Source organism: Aythya marila (genome assembly GCF_965140915.1).
Source record: "Aythya marila genome assembly, chromosome: Z".
NCBI lineage: Eukaryota > Metazoa > Chordata > Aves > Anseriformes > Anatidae > Aythya > Aythya marila.
The window spans coordinates 37368700-37384903 of NC_139080.1; the positions used below are offsets into that span (position 1 = coordinate 37368700).

The 16204-nt window shown below is 36.1% G+C and overlaps 1 protein-coding gene across 1 annotated transcript in view; it reads left to right on the top strand.

Annotated features, from left to right (window-relative positions):
* The window catches only part of FOCAD (focadhesin), a 123134-nt gene that overhangs the window by 62070 nt on the left and 44860 nt on the right, over positions 1-16204 (top strand). Inside the window, exons 17-22 of the mRNA XM_082783788.1 lie at positions 6851-6985; positions 7363-7413; positions 8179-8262; positions 9749-9881; positions 13538-13726; positions 13993-14114. Of these exons, the coding sequence (XP_082639914.1) occupies positions 6851-6985; positions 7363-7413; positions 8179-8262; positions 9749-9881; positions 13538-13726; positions 13993-14114 (714 nt within the window). The remainder of the gene's footprint in view (positions 1-6850; positions 6986-7362; positions 7414-8178; positions 8263-9748; positions 9882-13537; positions 13727-13992; positions 14115-16204) is intronic.

A 16204-nucleotide genomic window follows, 5' to 3' on the forward strand; every position in this document is an offset into this window, starting at 1 on the left:
CCTAATTTATATTTGAACTCTTCAGCCAGCAGTGGCTTACCTGTGCAGAATATATGTTGAAGGGAGATGCCAGGGTCTCTGCTTTGTGCCCGAATAAGCTCTCTGTATAGGCAGGAGTTTTTCATAACAATTAATGGACAAATAAAATAAGTTGCCTAGAAACCTTATTGGCCTGTGCTGAGTCCAGCTGGTCTGCTGAACACTTAAGAGTCAGAATATATGCAATTGTAAGGATACGTTTGATTTTCTGATTGCCTGTTGCTGCTGCTAAAAGTGCCTCTGCTTCTTTTTTTTTTTCCATCTGAACTTACTAGATAAAAATCATGTTACCAGCTTTGCTTTCAAGTCGGCCACCAAAATTTGTTTCAATGCATGTTCGTTGCTGGTGTGATTTCTGGTTTTTGAAAGCTGGAAGTATCAAAAGTACATTGGCAGTGTAAACTTGATTCTTCTTATGATTGTATTATATTACATGATTACACACAGTTCCTCTGTCTACACCTGCCAAAACACAACATCTTAATCTTGGAAATATTTGCTACAGTGATCTGGCATTTTCTGTGGCATACTGGTGCAGTGTAGCCAGTGTTAGCACATTTTCTTCCATCTTTCTACCTATTTTTGCTGTCCCAAGCTTTTCTATTGTATATATTTTGTTAATTCATTTGATTTTTATTACTATCATTTTTATTGTTTTAAGACTGGAACAAAATTCTAACATTGTCTTCTGGTTTCAGCAACAGGATAGTGAGTACTCTTGCAGTCTTTGTAAGAAATGAAATATAGCAGTAGCTTTCTGGACACTTGAGTATCTTCAGGAAGACTGAAATCATTAGCGTGTTTTAAGTGAAGAAGTTACTAACTTTCTAAGCTTAGGAAAATTTGATTTTCTTCAGAACACATAATATGACAATAAATATATATAAATACATATATGCACAATAAGTATATAAAAATTAAATGTTGTCTTAAACTGTGCAGTAAATGTTGTCGTAAATTGTGCAATTTAAAACACTAACAGTGGTTTCAAGTTGTATTTTACATCTTCTGTTTGCTTTTCAACTTCATCTATTCATTGCATGCACAAAATAAATTAAGGAAAACTGTGATCTAAATGCTTAGCAGAAACTGGAAAACTGTGTAGTCCACAAGAATTCCCATTTTGTAGCTGAAACTTCATTGTAAGCATTTCATATTTAAATGCAGACAGACTGGATATGATGATCACAGCCAGCCTTTCTTTGTGGAAATGACACTGAGGTGTGGTTCTGCTGTTAATGCTCAGGATTAATAGAAGTGCTTCTGCCTCTGCAGCACCATCATATCAGCTGATTTCATAGAATCATAGAATATCTTCAATTGTATGGGACCCACAAAGATCAGACCCTACGTCTGAGAGCACTGTCCAAATGCTTCTTCAACTCCAGCAGACTTGCTGCTGTGACTACTTCCCAGGGAGCCTGTTCCAGTGCCCAACCACTCTCACAGTGAAGAACCTGTTCCTAACATCCAGCCTGAACCTCTCATTTTGGAAGCATGTTGGAATATTGGCTAAAATATGTTTAAAAGAAAGATGGGTTTATTTACTTTGATTTATTCCTGTATTGTATTTGTCTTTAAATTTCAGAAGGCAACAGGGGTCTATCTTTTGTTAACGTAGTGGGTTGCAGTTATGTAAAGCAATGGTATGACCTTTACTTTTGCAAGTTGCAGGTATTTCTCTAGCTGGCTCTTAGATACTTAATAGCAGAGGATATGTCTGGTGGCTTTTGCTACAGTTACATGTTCTGGAAAAATTTGGGTAAGTTTTGTCCTAGTTGTAGTTGGGAGGAGATAGAGAATTTCAGGCAATCATTGTGAAAAATGTGGGGTTGCTCTGCAATAAATGGAGAATAGAATAGTTGACATGGGTATCATCATATTTATTATTTGAATAAACAGATTCAATGGTAAGATTTTACAGAAAAGCAAGAGAGGAAGACAAATAATTGAGGAATAGCCACCTGAGGATCATGTGGGGACAATGACAGGCTGAGCAATCTGGTTTGTCTTTCTGTTGAACCTACCAGATTGGTTTTAATAAGAACTACAATTGTACTGGGGTACCATTTTTCTTTTGTGCATACTCTAGTAAGTGATCTCAAGGTTGCTAAGAGGTGATGGAGTTGTTTAGAAAGCTGTTAAACAAGGCCTATTCACAACTGTGTTTTCTAGGTTAGAAAGCAATGCTGCTTTGGTTTTTCAAAATTCCATAAGTTTTGAGCAGAATAAATGTCTTGACTGCAAAAAAATAAAATAAAATATATAAAGGAGAAAAGCCCTCTTCTTACATGATGCTGCCTCAGGATAGAAAATATATAGGCTGCAAGATAATTGTCACATGCTAGTGGTCACATAGAGTGATCAGCTGTGCCAACCACAACCTTGAGAATTGCTCCTACACAAGCGTTGTGGTCCACAATCCACCCAACAGGAGAGGCAACTTGCTCTGTGTAACTCGCTTCTCATTATTTCTACTGCTATATATCTGCTACTTCTAGAGCAGTAGGTCACATAAAGTAGGAGTGCGTTTTATCTCTTTGACATCAGGAAATCTTAGCTTTTATTTTTTTCCCTTCTAGTAAATACATTTCTGTTTAGTGGTTTGTCCAGAAGTAAGCTTGCCATTTTAAAGTAAAACTTAAATATAACAGGAAAACACAGTGCATTCTGTTTTATATTTTTACCGGAAGTACTGAGAGCTCCAAAGTTATATGGTTATCATACATGTATATCTTTGGTTAGAAAGATTGTCTTTCTAATGGTCTTCTTACCTGTTATCCGAAAGCGGATAATGTATGTGATACTCTAGGAAAGAATGAAATGAAACTGTCTTTGTTAGCTTATCATTTAGTAGTCATCCTTTAATCAGACTCCACTAATACACAAATTTATTTGTTTTTCTAAATAGTAATTCAAGGTGTATTTTCTGTTTCCAGACAACCAGTTCATTACCAAGTTAAAAATTCAAGATAGCTTATAAGTGTAGTAAGACCTTACTGTGTTAATAGACATGTCTGTTCTTCTGGGTACTGAAGAGATATTTCTCATTCTTGCAAATAGTGTGTTTCAAGAGATGGGAAGGGGAGGCATCGTTTTCACTCGCAATGTAATCAGATTAAGTGTTTCTAGCCTTCAGTGTTCGTTACCATAGAAATATTCCCATGGGTTTTCAATTCATAAATCGGTTCAACTCAAAAGGCATCTCCAGTGTTTGAAACTGTTCTCTAAAGTGTTCTTTGCAGGCAGTGAAATGACTGCTTAATTCAGCAATTAGCTGTGATATTGAGCATGTTGTTTTTCTCAATACGGAGTAATGCTAAAACTGTCTTTTTCAATGCTTTTATGGAATATGTTAATAAACATCTCGTCATTTAATTTCATTATATAGGTGGATTTGTATTTGTCTCTGAGTCTTCCATTGTTTTGTTTTAATTTCATAGATCTGGAAAAAAATTTCATAACAGTTGCACTGATTGTTTAAAGAAAAGTTTTAATTTGCAGTTCTGGAATGTTTCCCCTTTAAAAGGCTCAGTATATACTTCTTTTTTCTTTTAGACTTTGGTTATATGCCCTGCATTCTTATGGGTTTGGGTGTTTTTGTTTGTTTATTTTGGTTTTGTTTGGTTTTTGCTTTGTGGCTTTTCCCGTTTTGCTCCACTGTTGTTGTCTGAAATCTGAAAGATAAATAGTAGCAACAGATAACAACTCTGACAGAATTATTTTAGACATAATGACAACATCTGAAAAGTGAAATTCTCCACAGGGAGCAGTGTGGGATTTGATCAAATGCTTCAGGGAAATTATTGAAGTTTTCACTAAAATATATTACTCCTTACAAAGAGAAAACACTGGCAACTGGAAAAACATTGCAAGGAAAAATGGTCAATTTTTTGTACCCATAATAGTGTCTGTTTTCCTATGGAATACAGGCACTTCTCTTTGTGATCTTTTGGATAATTCTTCAGCTACAGCTATACAACTGGCTGAATATCTTATGCTCATTTCCTAGTGCCTAGAAATGCCAAACGTTATATTGTATTGACTGCTCATTGAACCATCATACAGATCCTGAAAGACAAAGATAAGCCAGGTAAAGATTATTTTTATATCCAGGAAAAGCTAAGTAGAGCCAATCATGTCTTACTGCTGTGTTGTAATTACAGTAGCAGTGTGCATATATTCCCATTATTTTCTTCACTATATTAAGTAAATTGAATAAGTTGTGTTGAATAACTAAGTAGTAGTAAAGACTTAGTCTTTCAGCTTGATGTAAGATAGGATGAATATGGAAGACATCACTAATGGCAGCAACTCTTCTAACACATAGACATGTTCTGGACACCTCACCCTGAATGTTCTCAGTTACCAGATACTGCAGCATCCTCCTCTGTCAGCTCTCAGAAACAGGCTCATTGATGAGTTGACTGCTTTTTTCATATCAAGTGTATATTAGTCTTACAGATAAATTTACCTAATAAAGAGTTATAGATGAATGGTTTAAAAGGCAACAACAAAAACTTCTGATAAAACTTACATCAGAAGAAGTGCATGTGGGACACCCACATACAATATCATCAAAGAATCACAGAACGGCTTGGGTTGGAAGAGACCTTAAAGACCCCCCTATACTATGTGCGGAAATGCAGTACAACTGCGGCTTTTCTGTCAGTATTCCTTTTTACAGTTAGGAGAAATCAAAGCCTTTTCATTCTTCCAAGGTCTCTAAGAAAATAAAATTCCAATGCCTGCTTCCTAATCCTTTCTTATGATCCAAAAGCTTAATCTCTCTCTCTCTCTCTCTCTACTGTAAAATTTTATGCTAATAATATGTGAATTTCTGAATTTCTAGGCATAGTGTCTTAAATGCTTTAATAAGTAGTTGCTAACCATTATATAGACTCATGACTTTGAATTACAGGTAGTTTGTTAAAGTATGTAAGAAAAATCACAAACTTAAGCACAAAAAGTGATCTCATATTTAGTGAGACTGTTTATGTATTTAAAACTAGGCTGAAAATAGAATGCCTTTTTGTATTGAGGCCTGGAAAATGAAGCATCTTTACAGAATATTCTTCCAAGTACCTTGCAAAAGAACGAAGTATCTATTGACTTGATAAATAGAACCTTTTTTTTTTTTTTTCTGTGAAACAACACTGTAATACGAGGGTTGATGAAAATGTAATTTACAATGCACTTGTGAGCCATGAAAGTCAGAGTTGGCTGGGGCAAAAAAGTTGAGCAATTTGGCGTTGCATATCAAGTGCAGAATGTGGATGGGGAAGAAGTTCTTCAATCTGATATAAATTTTAGCTATTAGATTAAGTAATAAAGATATATACATAAGAGCATGTAATAAAGATATATACATATTTATATATGTGTTGAGCAGATCCGTAAGACTTCACGTAGTTTTAGCTTAGCATAGTTGTAACACTTTCCACTTCATCTTGGATAGGAATTAGAATTCTTTTCTGATGGTCTTTTTTGCCACCTAACCCCCAGGACTGTTAAGTTTTGAAACTTAATTACTTAGCTTTCCCTACAGGTATTAAAGAGCAAGGTAGAATTCTTTCAATGTGGTGTTATCTTTTTGTTAGAAGAATGTATTTATTTATTTATTCATCCATGCTTTCTAAGCTGAAAAATATCAGCCTCAAAACCATACCCTTCAAGGTGCTCTGAGTATAGGATTTCATTATCTGTAATGACAAGTTACTTTGCTTTTCAGGATATATTTGTCTTATAACCATATTAGTGTTCTGAATTGAAAAAACTGCAAGAGCATGAATTCCCAGTTTATATTGGATTCTTTGTAGAATGGATGTTTGCAGATGCTCTTGGTTTTAGCTGCATTGACCAAATTTTGGTGTAGTTGATTTTTATTTTAATGAACTAATACCTTGGGATTGGAGAAACATATGTAAGGGGCATCTATCCATCACCTTCTATTTAATGCAAAGTAACTTTCTGGCCCCTAATAGGACTGCAAGGGGAGATTTAAAAGGGTAAGGCTAGCTACTGTCTGATGAGGACTTGGAATGGAAATTAGAAGACCCCAAACTAATAGAATAATAAAATAAAAATAAATTCCATGATTTTCAACCAGTTCCACAGTATTTCTAAGTTAACAGTTAAAAGTATGTTACTGTCTCTGTCTTCTTCGCAGAATGATTTTTTCTTCATGTTTGTGGTTCATTTTTCCTTTAATGTCAGTTGTTCAATACATGAACTGCTTAATTAAGGGCTCGTGAAGTTATGGTATTAGTGTTTATTTTAGTTTGACTTCTTTTCAATGCCTTCTGGATTCCTGCAGTTTTACATTCCTTCTTTCTGTTCCGCACATTTATTGGGATTTGGTTGGGTTTAAACATTAAGGACATTTTGTTTTGGAGGGCTCCCGAGGAACATAGCTTTCTCTGCCTCCATCCGGTTGAACTCCAGAGACAGCCTGCTCCTAAGCTAACTAAAGTCAAGTAGAGTGGTTGTGTTTATGAATATGGATTCTGCATCTGCAGCTTTATTTGTACTGCTGCAATACTCTTATTTATTCCTATTGGATAGCTGCTTTATCTGATGAGGTTTCATGTAGTATTATTGTATGACATCAGTGAATACATTGTGAGATGGTTAATACAAATGAATTTTTAACGTGCTTGTAGCTGCTTCTTTTTTGTTTGTTTGTTTTTAATGCAACCTATATTAATTCATATTCCTGAATAGGAAGAAAGAAAGCAAGTGCTGGAAGCAAATGTTATGCCATGCAGGTTGGGGTTGCTGTTATTAATGATTCCTCCAACTTTCCCTTCAGGTTGTTTGCATTCGTTCTACGTGGAATGCTCTGTCACCGAAGCTGAGTTGTGATACAAGACCCCTTATTTTAAAAGCACTGAATGAATTGTTTGCCCTGGTTCCCTCATTAACAGTGAATACAAATGAATATGAGGTATGTTCCCATTGTCTTAGGTGATTCTTCTTCTTTTCATGTCTCTGCATATGAGTTTTGTAAGTGCCTGCTTATTTTTAACTATCTTTAAAATTGCACCCCCTGCCTAATTAATTTCCGTAGAGTTTCATGATTTTAGCTTGCATTAATGAATCGGAAGAGCTAGGTAAGAAATTCCATTGTAAGGCTGATTAGATGTTTCCCCCTTCCCAGAATGTAAGGACACGTGAGTGTGTTTATAGTTCAGACCTGTGCCCCTTCCACTTTCCTAGTTCAGTACATGTTGAAGCAGCAGATTGTGTAAGGTAACGTGCCTTTATTTCAACTGCTTATTTGCTTAAAGAAAATCTCAGTTCACGTGTTGTTTGCTTTTATAGAAATTCAAAGCTCAAGTTATCAGCTTCCTTTGGAAAAACACACAAAACAAGGTAGGTAACAACTGAAAATATTAATAACAATATTAAGGTTTATACATTTGTGTCAAGAAAAGGTTATCGGTGTCAGCAATCTTATTTTCTTCTTGTCATCCACTGTTCAACGCTGTTTTTGAAGCAGTTTGATGCACATGAAAAGTGGTAGGGTGGTTCTGAGATATACAACTCCCAATAAAAGTTGCAACACCAAAGTAGTTTGATTCTCCTGGTAGACTTCATCATTGACAAGGTAAAGCTCTTGGTTAAGCTGAAGCTGTGATAACTAACTCAATTTGGAAAATGCCAAAAACAGGGCTTTAAACTAACTAGGTAAGTACAACATGTGTAGGTCAGCACAGACCAACTACACAGGTGTGTATACCTGATTTCTTTGCTGGGGTATTACAACAGTGGGAGTGCTGGGCCATTGTAGCTCTAAGGCTAATAGAACCAAATAAATGTATTTTAAATGTAGTTCATTCTTCTACTTACTTACACTTAATACAGTAATGAAGTATAGCAAAATACAGTAATGGAGTATAGCAATTGGAATATCAAGGCCTATATCATTGGTCTTTTTATTTGGCATTTGTATATAAAAGTAAGCAAGAAATTTGGAGAGTTCCTCAGGAAAGCATTGCTGTCTAAAAAAAAAAAAAAAAAAAAAAAAGTACAGTTACTCTTTTTCAGTGTTCAGTGGTTAGGCTTTTAGTTTGTGGTTTCCAGTATAAAACAATGCCATATGCTATGCTTGTGATTTTCTTTCTGCTGATTTTCTAGGATGCTATTGTAGCAGTTTCAGCCTACAAAGCCCTTTCGTCGTTTGGCTCTGAAGAACATACAATTCTTCACCTTCCTGAACAGGTAGCGATGTTGTATGTTCAGCGGTGAAGACATGTCACTTCCAGCTTACATGAGGTGTATTTTCTTAGAAGGATGTGTCATCTGTATGAGACAACCCTAGGAACTTCATAGAAGGAAAATGGACTCCTGCTAGTGAAATGGGATGGTATTGCATATGATTAGCATAACTAAGGTTTATGCGAGAAGAAAGCCACAAGTGGAGGCTAAGCAAGGGATAGGCAGTCAGAAGATAGTTTTGCTTCTTTCAGTAGTTAAGTAGTTAAGTGGGTTATTTGTTGGGCCCTGATTTCCATTTTATGGTCTTCTAATAATACATGCAATCGAGCCTTGACACTAAGGAGCTCTTTTATGACTGCAATAGATGGAACAGTATTCACTTGTGCTTAGTACTCTCTTATTCCTGAAATGGGCAAGTCGGTTTCGGAAGCATGTGTTTCTTTGGAACTAAGATGAAAACTTTTTCTGTGTTTGTTTTGAACTTTTAAAGCATGATATTTTACTTTGTTGTTGTTGTTGTTGTTGATAAAGGCAGCCAGAAAGGAATTGAAGTTATTTATTGGACAATTTCTTAAGTATGTAGAGAGCTGCTAAAATTCGAAACTTCCTTCTGATCTGTTGACTCAATAACCTTACAAAATGAAATAGTAGAAGGAGAAGAACATGTAAGGTCATCTATGTGAATTATTTTCTGCCTTTTTAGAATAACCTTGTAAGATAGACTGAGCAATAGTTGGTACTACATTGGTACTTTATGATGTAGTAAATGTTTCTGTAAGATTTTATTTCCTGCCTTATGACATGATTGGCTCTGTTTGGGAGTTGTAACTGCCTATTATGAAAAGGCCAAAACAAGCAGCTTTAAAATTAAAAGCTATACTTTGTTTATATAAATCAACGAGAAGAGTTGAGCATAAACCTTGCAAGTGAAGAATGCTTTTGTGTAGAAGAGCACAAGATAGAAAGAGGGAAAGCTCTTAATGCTGCTGCAATGCTAAGTCCGTATTTCAGTGTTATTGACGCTGCTACTTTACACTTGTTAGAAAACAATTATATTTTCATTGAAAGCATTGGGAATATGTTGTAGTTCTTTAAATTCTCAAAACTTACACAAAAATATCATTTTAAATTGAAAATGCTCTGTGCATATTAAAGTGCCAATATAAAACATTATTTTTCTCTTTGCTAGAAGAATCAGAATTAAAATTAAATTTTAGTAATACTATTTCAGTGCATGACTGTCAAGATCAATTTCATTACTAGAAATATTATGGATTTACATATCCATGTGATTTCTATCAACCAATTCTGCATTTAATGTAGGTACAAGGAAAGCTTTAATTCTTTCAGCTTCAAATTAATGAAATTGAGTGTATTAATGGAATAGGGAACTTTTTGTATTTAATTGCTATTTTTGACATTTGGAATCATGAAAATTAATGAGGATTCAGAGGTTTTGTGCTGACATTTCATTTTTTTAATCTTTTAGGCACGAGGAGAAATTAACCCGCTGGAAGAGACAGACATGAATGAAGAGGAGGAGGAGAAGGAGCTGGACCTTTGTGTTCCAGGTTCTTCATATATCAAACTGTTGTTTCTAACACCAGCTTCTGTTTTAGGAGGTATAGTATTTTCAGTATTTACGTTTGTTTTGCAGATTTGTAACAACGACTATACAGGCCTTTGGCTTTCTTATAATGGAATGTCATGCTAAAGAGCAGCCTGATTTTTTTCTGTCATCTGAAAAATTACAGGGAAAAAATATAAAGTAAAACTTGAAAGAACATCAAAACCTGCAACCCAGTCTTAGGAAAAGAGTGGGTCAGAGGTCCTGATGTTGGGAAAATAACATTGTTATTTAAAAAATCATTATTTTAAGTGTTTTGTCCTATAGCAAAAGGCAGTTGCTTGTTATTTGCTTTTAGTGTCCAAGTGGCTGTTGTTTCACGCAAGTGCAATTTCAGCAGGGAAGACCATGCCGACATTTTTAAATTCAAGTCTATATTTTATGTTGAAGAAGAAGAAAAATAAAACAAACAAAAGAACAACAACTATAGCAATCACCACTAAACCCACAAAACCTAGTGTTTTATAAAAGTTTTCCCAGTATAAAGAGCACCACATGCTTTCTAACTGTGCACAAATACTACTAAAACAGTGCAGTATACAAAAACTAATCAATTAATGAAGATAATCGTGCTAAACTTAATTTTAGTTATGTATATTGATACTGAAGTATGCTTCAAGGGGTGTTGTTTTGGTGATGCGCTTACTTTGACACCTAGGCAGTTGAATCACCTGTAGTGTTCATTGGTGGGGGTTTTGTTTGGTTTTGTGTTTAAGTTCACTTAATTACTACAGTTAATGCTATCTTCCACTTCCAGTTAGAAAACTGTGACACTGGTGCATGGACACAGGCATTTTTGTTTCACTGTTAGAATGCCTGAGATTAGTTTGTGATTGCATCCTGCAATGAGATAGTTAATCTTTGTTGTATTTTCCTCTAGTTAGGGTTCCTAGTTGTTGATGAAATACTCTGTGTTTAAGTCTGGAATACATGCAACCTCACCTAGAGAAATAATCTATATAATTATTGAATTCTGGAAGCTTGCAGGGAAGACTGGCATAACGTGCTTGATGTTCCTGAACAAAAGCTTTAGTGACTGGCAGAGGTTGTGAATTTTCACTCTCTGAACAGTTATGAAACCATATCCCAAGAGCCACTAGGTCTTCATTCTATTGGTGCTGAATCTATGCTGTCATACCTGGTGGAATTTTGCTGTGACATGATACTGAAATCTTATTGCTTGGAGGCAGAAAGATCTAGGTGCTTTTTAGGAAATCTCCAAGTCTCTATTTCTCAAACTTTCCCCTGAAGTCCTTGCTAGAGCACACTAAATAAACTAAAAGCACTTGCTTCCTCTAGAGATCTCTCTTGCTTTTCCTTGCTGAGTCCTTAAACTCTAAATTGCTACTTTTTCCTCCCTCCATCCCTCTTTAATCCTTGCAAGGGGAGGGAAAATCTTTAACTTTTTCATCCTCCACATACTTCTTCCTGAAAAGATGAACACTTAACTGATATGGTAACTGCAGTTAAAACACAGACCTCCAAGCAGAAGGTGGTCTTGCTGCTGGCATTATTATTAAATTACAGGATTTTTTTTTTCCTAAGAGACTTCTCCAGCTCTGTGTGAGGAAAATGCCCAGGCTTACAAATCTACAGGATGTGTTTATGCAACAGAGCTGAGAAAAATCAGAAAACAAAGTAAAGGTAGATTTTCTATGGCTAGTGGTGAGAACATGCTCTAATTCTACTTTATCATAGTTGTCTGCTTATGTGAAGCATTGAAAAATTAAGTTTTGAGCAGTACCTTCCTCAACCTCCTTTAAAACTTATTTGTCATTTCAGTTTTTGTATTGTGTCAAAGCATTGGAGTCCACAAGGATGGGAATGGATATGATGATATTTGTTACAGATTATTTTTGATTTCAGTAGTTTTTCGTCTTGAATTTTGTAAAATTGAAACCTGTTAGTCAGAGAGTTAAAAAAAACAAAACAAAAAAAAAAATCACGTATAACAAAATTGTAAAATTCAAACAACAACTAGTTTTGTTATTGTTATTCAGAGAGTATCTCTGCAGGAAAGTTGTGAAGAATTTTGTTTATGTAAAGTTACATTTTTTTCCTTCAGAATGATTGCAAACTTTAAAATAAGATTTTTTTTTTTAAGCTGTCATTTGCTTCACATGTAGATGTTCATGAAATCTACCCAGATATTTCAGTGCTTTTCTGTCTGGCAGCCTAGATCCTTGGGTTGTATCTCTTGCACAAAGAATTGATTTTAATGCAATTCAGTCCTTTGGCATGACTAGCAAGTGCAGTAATACAACAACAGTGAGTATTCCTTGTCTTAGGGTGTCTCTGTGAATGTGGATACTTAACAACAGAGAAAGAAATGAGTTGGCCTCTTCCAGAGTTTTTCTCTATTGCTGTAAACGCCCTAAACAGAAAAGCTCTTATAAATTTATAGGTGTGTGGATAGTGTTTTTCTGTCGTCAAATTTAGTTTTCTTGGAAGCATATGTGTCCTTGAGAAATGTGGACATAGATTTATTTTTTTTTTCAATCCCCGTAGTGAAATTTGCGAAATGCATTGTGAGGTTTTTGTATGAAATATGTTGGCATTACGTGTAGAAAAAAAATCCACAGATATAGGTACCATTCCTGCCATGATATAAAAGCCTATCAGATTTAGACTACTACTCTATTATGAAGTTGATTTGGGAAAGAATATTCCCAAAAAATATAGTAACTTGGTGAAAGTAGGAGATTTAAGGAAGCTCCAGTATAAACCTACTTTATTTCAAGCTGTGAGAGGTATTTCTGGGAACTAAGAAAGACAACTTGAATGATGTTTTGTCTCCTAGGTTCTCAAGTTTCTAGACAACACAGGGCTACATCTCATTTGAGAACTTGTGTGCCAAAGTTTCAAGCCTAGTTACTATAAATCCCCTTAAAACTTGGTTGTATAGTAAAAGCACTAACAGACTCCTAAACATATCAGGTTGGCAAGGTGCTTGAATAATGCTGGCTCTTAGCTGCTATGTACTAACACCATGTATGTCATATGCATGTGCTTGTATAGTAGATAGAGGAACAAGATCTTTTTCTCTAACATGTAAGAAGTACTCTAACATGTAAGAAGTACTTCAGATTGACTTCACAAATGAGCGGTAGTTTTATATTAATTCTGTAAACTTCAATCCTAGCTAGACTATAAAATGAATGGCTTAAGAGCACAGAATTTAATAAACAACGTCTACTGCTATGGTCTCTGTCTGTATCCCATTTGCATAGACACGCTATACTTCCATCCACCCTCTTCATTGCACTTCTCTTAAATCTCCTTAAGAACAATCTGTTTGCAAAGACAAAAATTATTACTAGATTGGGAAATATGATTTAAATTTCTCATTTGTTCTTCTGCAAACCTGTGCCAGTGAAACTAGTGTAACAGTAAAAGAAAACAATGATTAGCTCAGAGAGTAGTTCAGGCTATTTTTCTTCTCTGCCCAAGTGTCTGATAAGACATTCAGAGCTTCTTGAAGTTGCAGTGGCAGTTCCTTGACCTTGAGCTTCATTACTGGATTATCTAAGCATACATGCCCTGAAGTATAGATGTCCATCAGCTGGGGTTTTCCATTGTTTGTTTGTTTTCCCAGTCATCAGTCTCTGATGTTGCCTTTCCTCTGTGATCCCATCTTTGTGCTTTATCCAGCATTTGAAGAGTTTGCAACATCACTTGTGAAGCAGGAGATGACCAACATGCCCCGTGGTGTGTATCATTCTGCTCTGAGAGGAGCTGCCACACGCTCAGACCAGGGGAAGACTGTGGCAGGTGTTCCAAATTTCTTGCTGAAAATGTATGAGAGGAATAAACAACCAGGAATGACGCCAGGCCTTGCAGGTAGGGTGCCACTTTCTTGGATTTTAGTACGTATATGCACTTTAACCCAATGATTTATTGGATCAGAATCTGAGAGTGAATCTGCTTAAGAAACAGTGACATCTTAGCTACTTGCATACGTTTACATATGTCACATAGGCTTTAAGTTTGTTGATACGATTTAGTTTTATATCTTTTTGGGTTCCCAGATGTCACATGTAAAACTTGTGAACTATATCAAGAGTATTTTTTATTAAGCTTTCTTTTTCCTTCCCTCCCTCTTTAAGCTGGCATGCTGCTGTGTTACGATCTTCCAGTCCATATCGGCAAAGATGGCAAGCCTATTAATCGCTTTCTGGCTAGCAGGGGACACAATTTCCAGCAAATGTTGGTAGCGCTCATTCATGAGGTAAGGTGCTAGATTTCGCCCCCCTCCCCCCCCCTTTTTGGAAGTGTTATGCCTCCTTCTTCTCTCATTTGTTTATGCTAATTAGTAAGAAGTAACTACAGCAATGCCATTTGTGAATGTGTCATAATTAACAAAAGTTGCTGTGAAGAATGGTTGAATTGAACAGGTAAATGCATTTTTGAGTGTTTACTGTAAAAATCAGAACAACAAAAAGCTGGCCTTTGCCTTTTTCTGCCTTGCATTGCTATTTACACCTTCCTTACACCTGTTGTGTCTAACCAGTTCTAGTTGAATAGAAAGTCTGAACAATGATGGGGCTCCATGGGGAAATGGCATCTACATTTCCCCTAAGACTTTCTGTTTTATTCTGTCTCTTAAATGTTGCTACTCCCTGACCTATTATGATACCATGCAATCATCTTTGGTAAACTGTAATATGTGTGTGGTTTTGGAGAAAGAGCAAGAAGCAATCTGCTCATTTAATCATTACAGAAAATAAAGTACTTAAAACCATTTTTTATAGAGAGATTGGTTATGGTATTTAAATGATTGATTTGAAAGTTGAGTACTTCAGCCTTACAGAACAGAAGAGAAGGCTCTAGGATGACCGTACTGCAGCTTTTCAATACTTAAAACGGGCTTAAAAAAGATGGAGAGCAACTTTTTGCACAGGCAGATAGTGATAAGACAACGGGGGATGGCTTTAAACTGAAAGGTGGGAGATTTAGAGGTTAGGAGGAAATTCTTCACTCAAAAGGTGGTGAGGCACTGGAACAGGTTGCCCTGAGAGGTTGTGGATGCCCCATCCCTCGGGGTGTTCAAGACCAGGTTGGACAAGGTCCTGGGCAACCTGATCTAGTGGGTGGCATCCCCATCCGTGGCAGGGCCATTGGCACTAGATGATCTTTGGGGTCCCTTACCATCCAATCCATTCTAGGATCCAATGGAAAGTTCATCTTTGAAAATTTCAGAGCAGTAAGACAAAATATGCAATTAAAGAGGACCTAGAAAAAAAAAAACTAATTTTTAGGCCAGTGAGAGGAGTTATTAAAACATGTATAAATGTATTATGTTCTTTTAAAGTTAATCAAACAATTCGGTTAATAGGATCATTTTGTACTGCTGCAGAGATTAATTATGTGCATTTGAGGATGAATTTTCTGTTCACAAGACATACATAACAATGTGTAAAATATGTGTCTGACATAAACAAGACAGCACAGATGAATAATAATAATAATAATAATAAAACCTATAAAATTTATATTCCATTTTAGGCAGAATCTCCAGAAATGAAAATGTATGAATAGCTGGGCATTTTAAAGACTTTTGTCTTCTCCCCACAGCGATACCAATTCCTGTTCTATTTTTCATGGATAGAAAAACTTAAACAGTTCCATGACTCTTCCTTCCTCCGTCCTATATACCATTAACTAGAGATTATTTGATTGTAGGCTGTTTTGTATAAAAGAGTATAGGGTGGATCCCGTATCGAGACTGAACCAGCACTGTGTAATAAAAAGAACTGTTTCATGTTGTATATGATGCAGAAGTTGGAAGAGAGGGAATGAATGAGGTATGAGTTGCAGGTGGCAACTGTGTATCATAGAATCATAGAATATCCTGAGTTGGAAGGGACCCATAAGGATCATCGGGTCCAGCTCCTGCCACCACACAGGTCTGCCCCGCTAGGTCCTGATAATCCTGGTCTGCAACTGTCACACAACAAACCAGGAGCCAACGTGCTGCAGAGTTCCTTAAAGGTGTTTATGGGGCCACTGACAAAAAAACACCGTGTTATAATAATTATAACGTAGGGTTTGAGTTGGAAGCTTGCGTGTACATGGCTTGGGGAAATACCTAATTGCAAACTGAAAGACTGAGCACTTTTGTCTGTGATGGAAAACACACGGGAGCTGTGTTCTGATGCTGAGATGTGTCACCTTGACTCTCTCCTGGCTTTACTGTCATGTGCTACTTCCTAGTTGTTCACATTGCATTTGTATTGGTTTAATCCCTTCGTCTCTTTGGAGCTAACCAGGCAGTTCCTTCTCTAGCAAAACTGTCTGCAACATAGCTTTCCTGAAGTT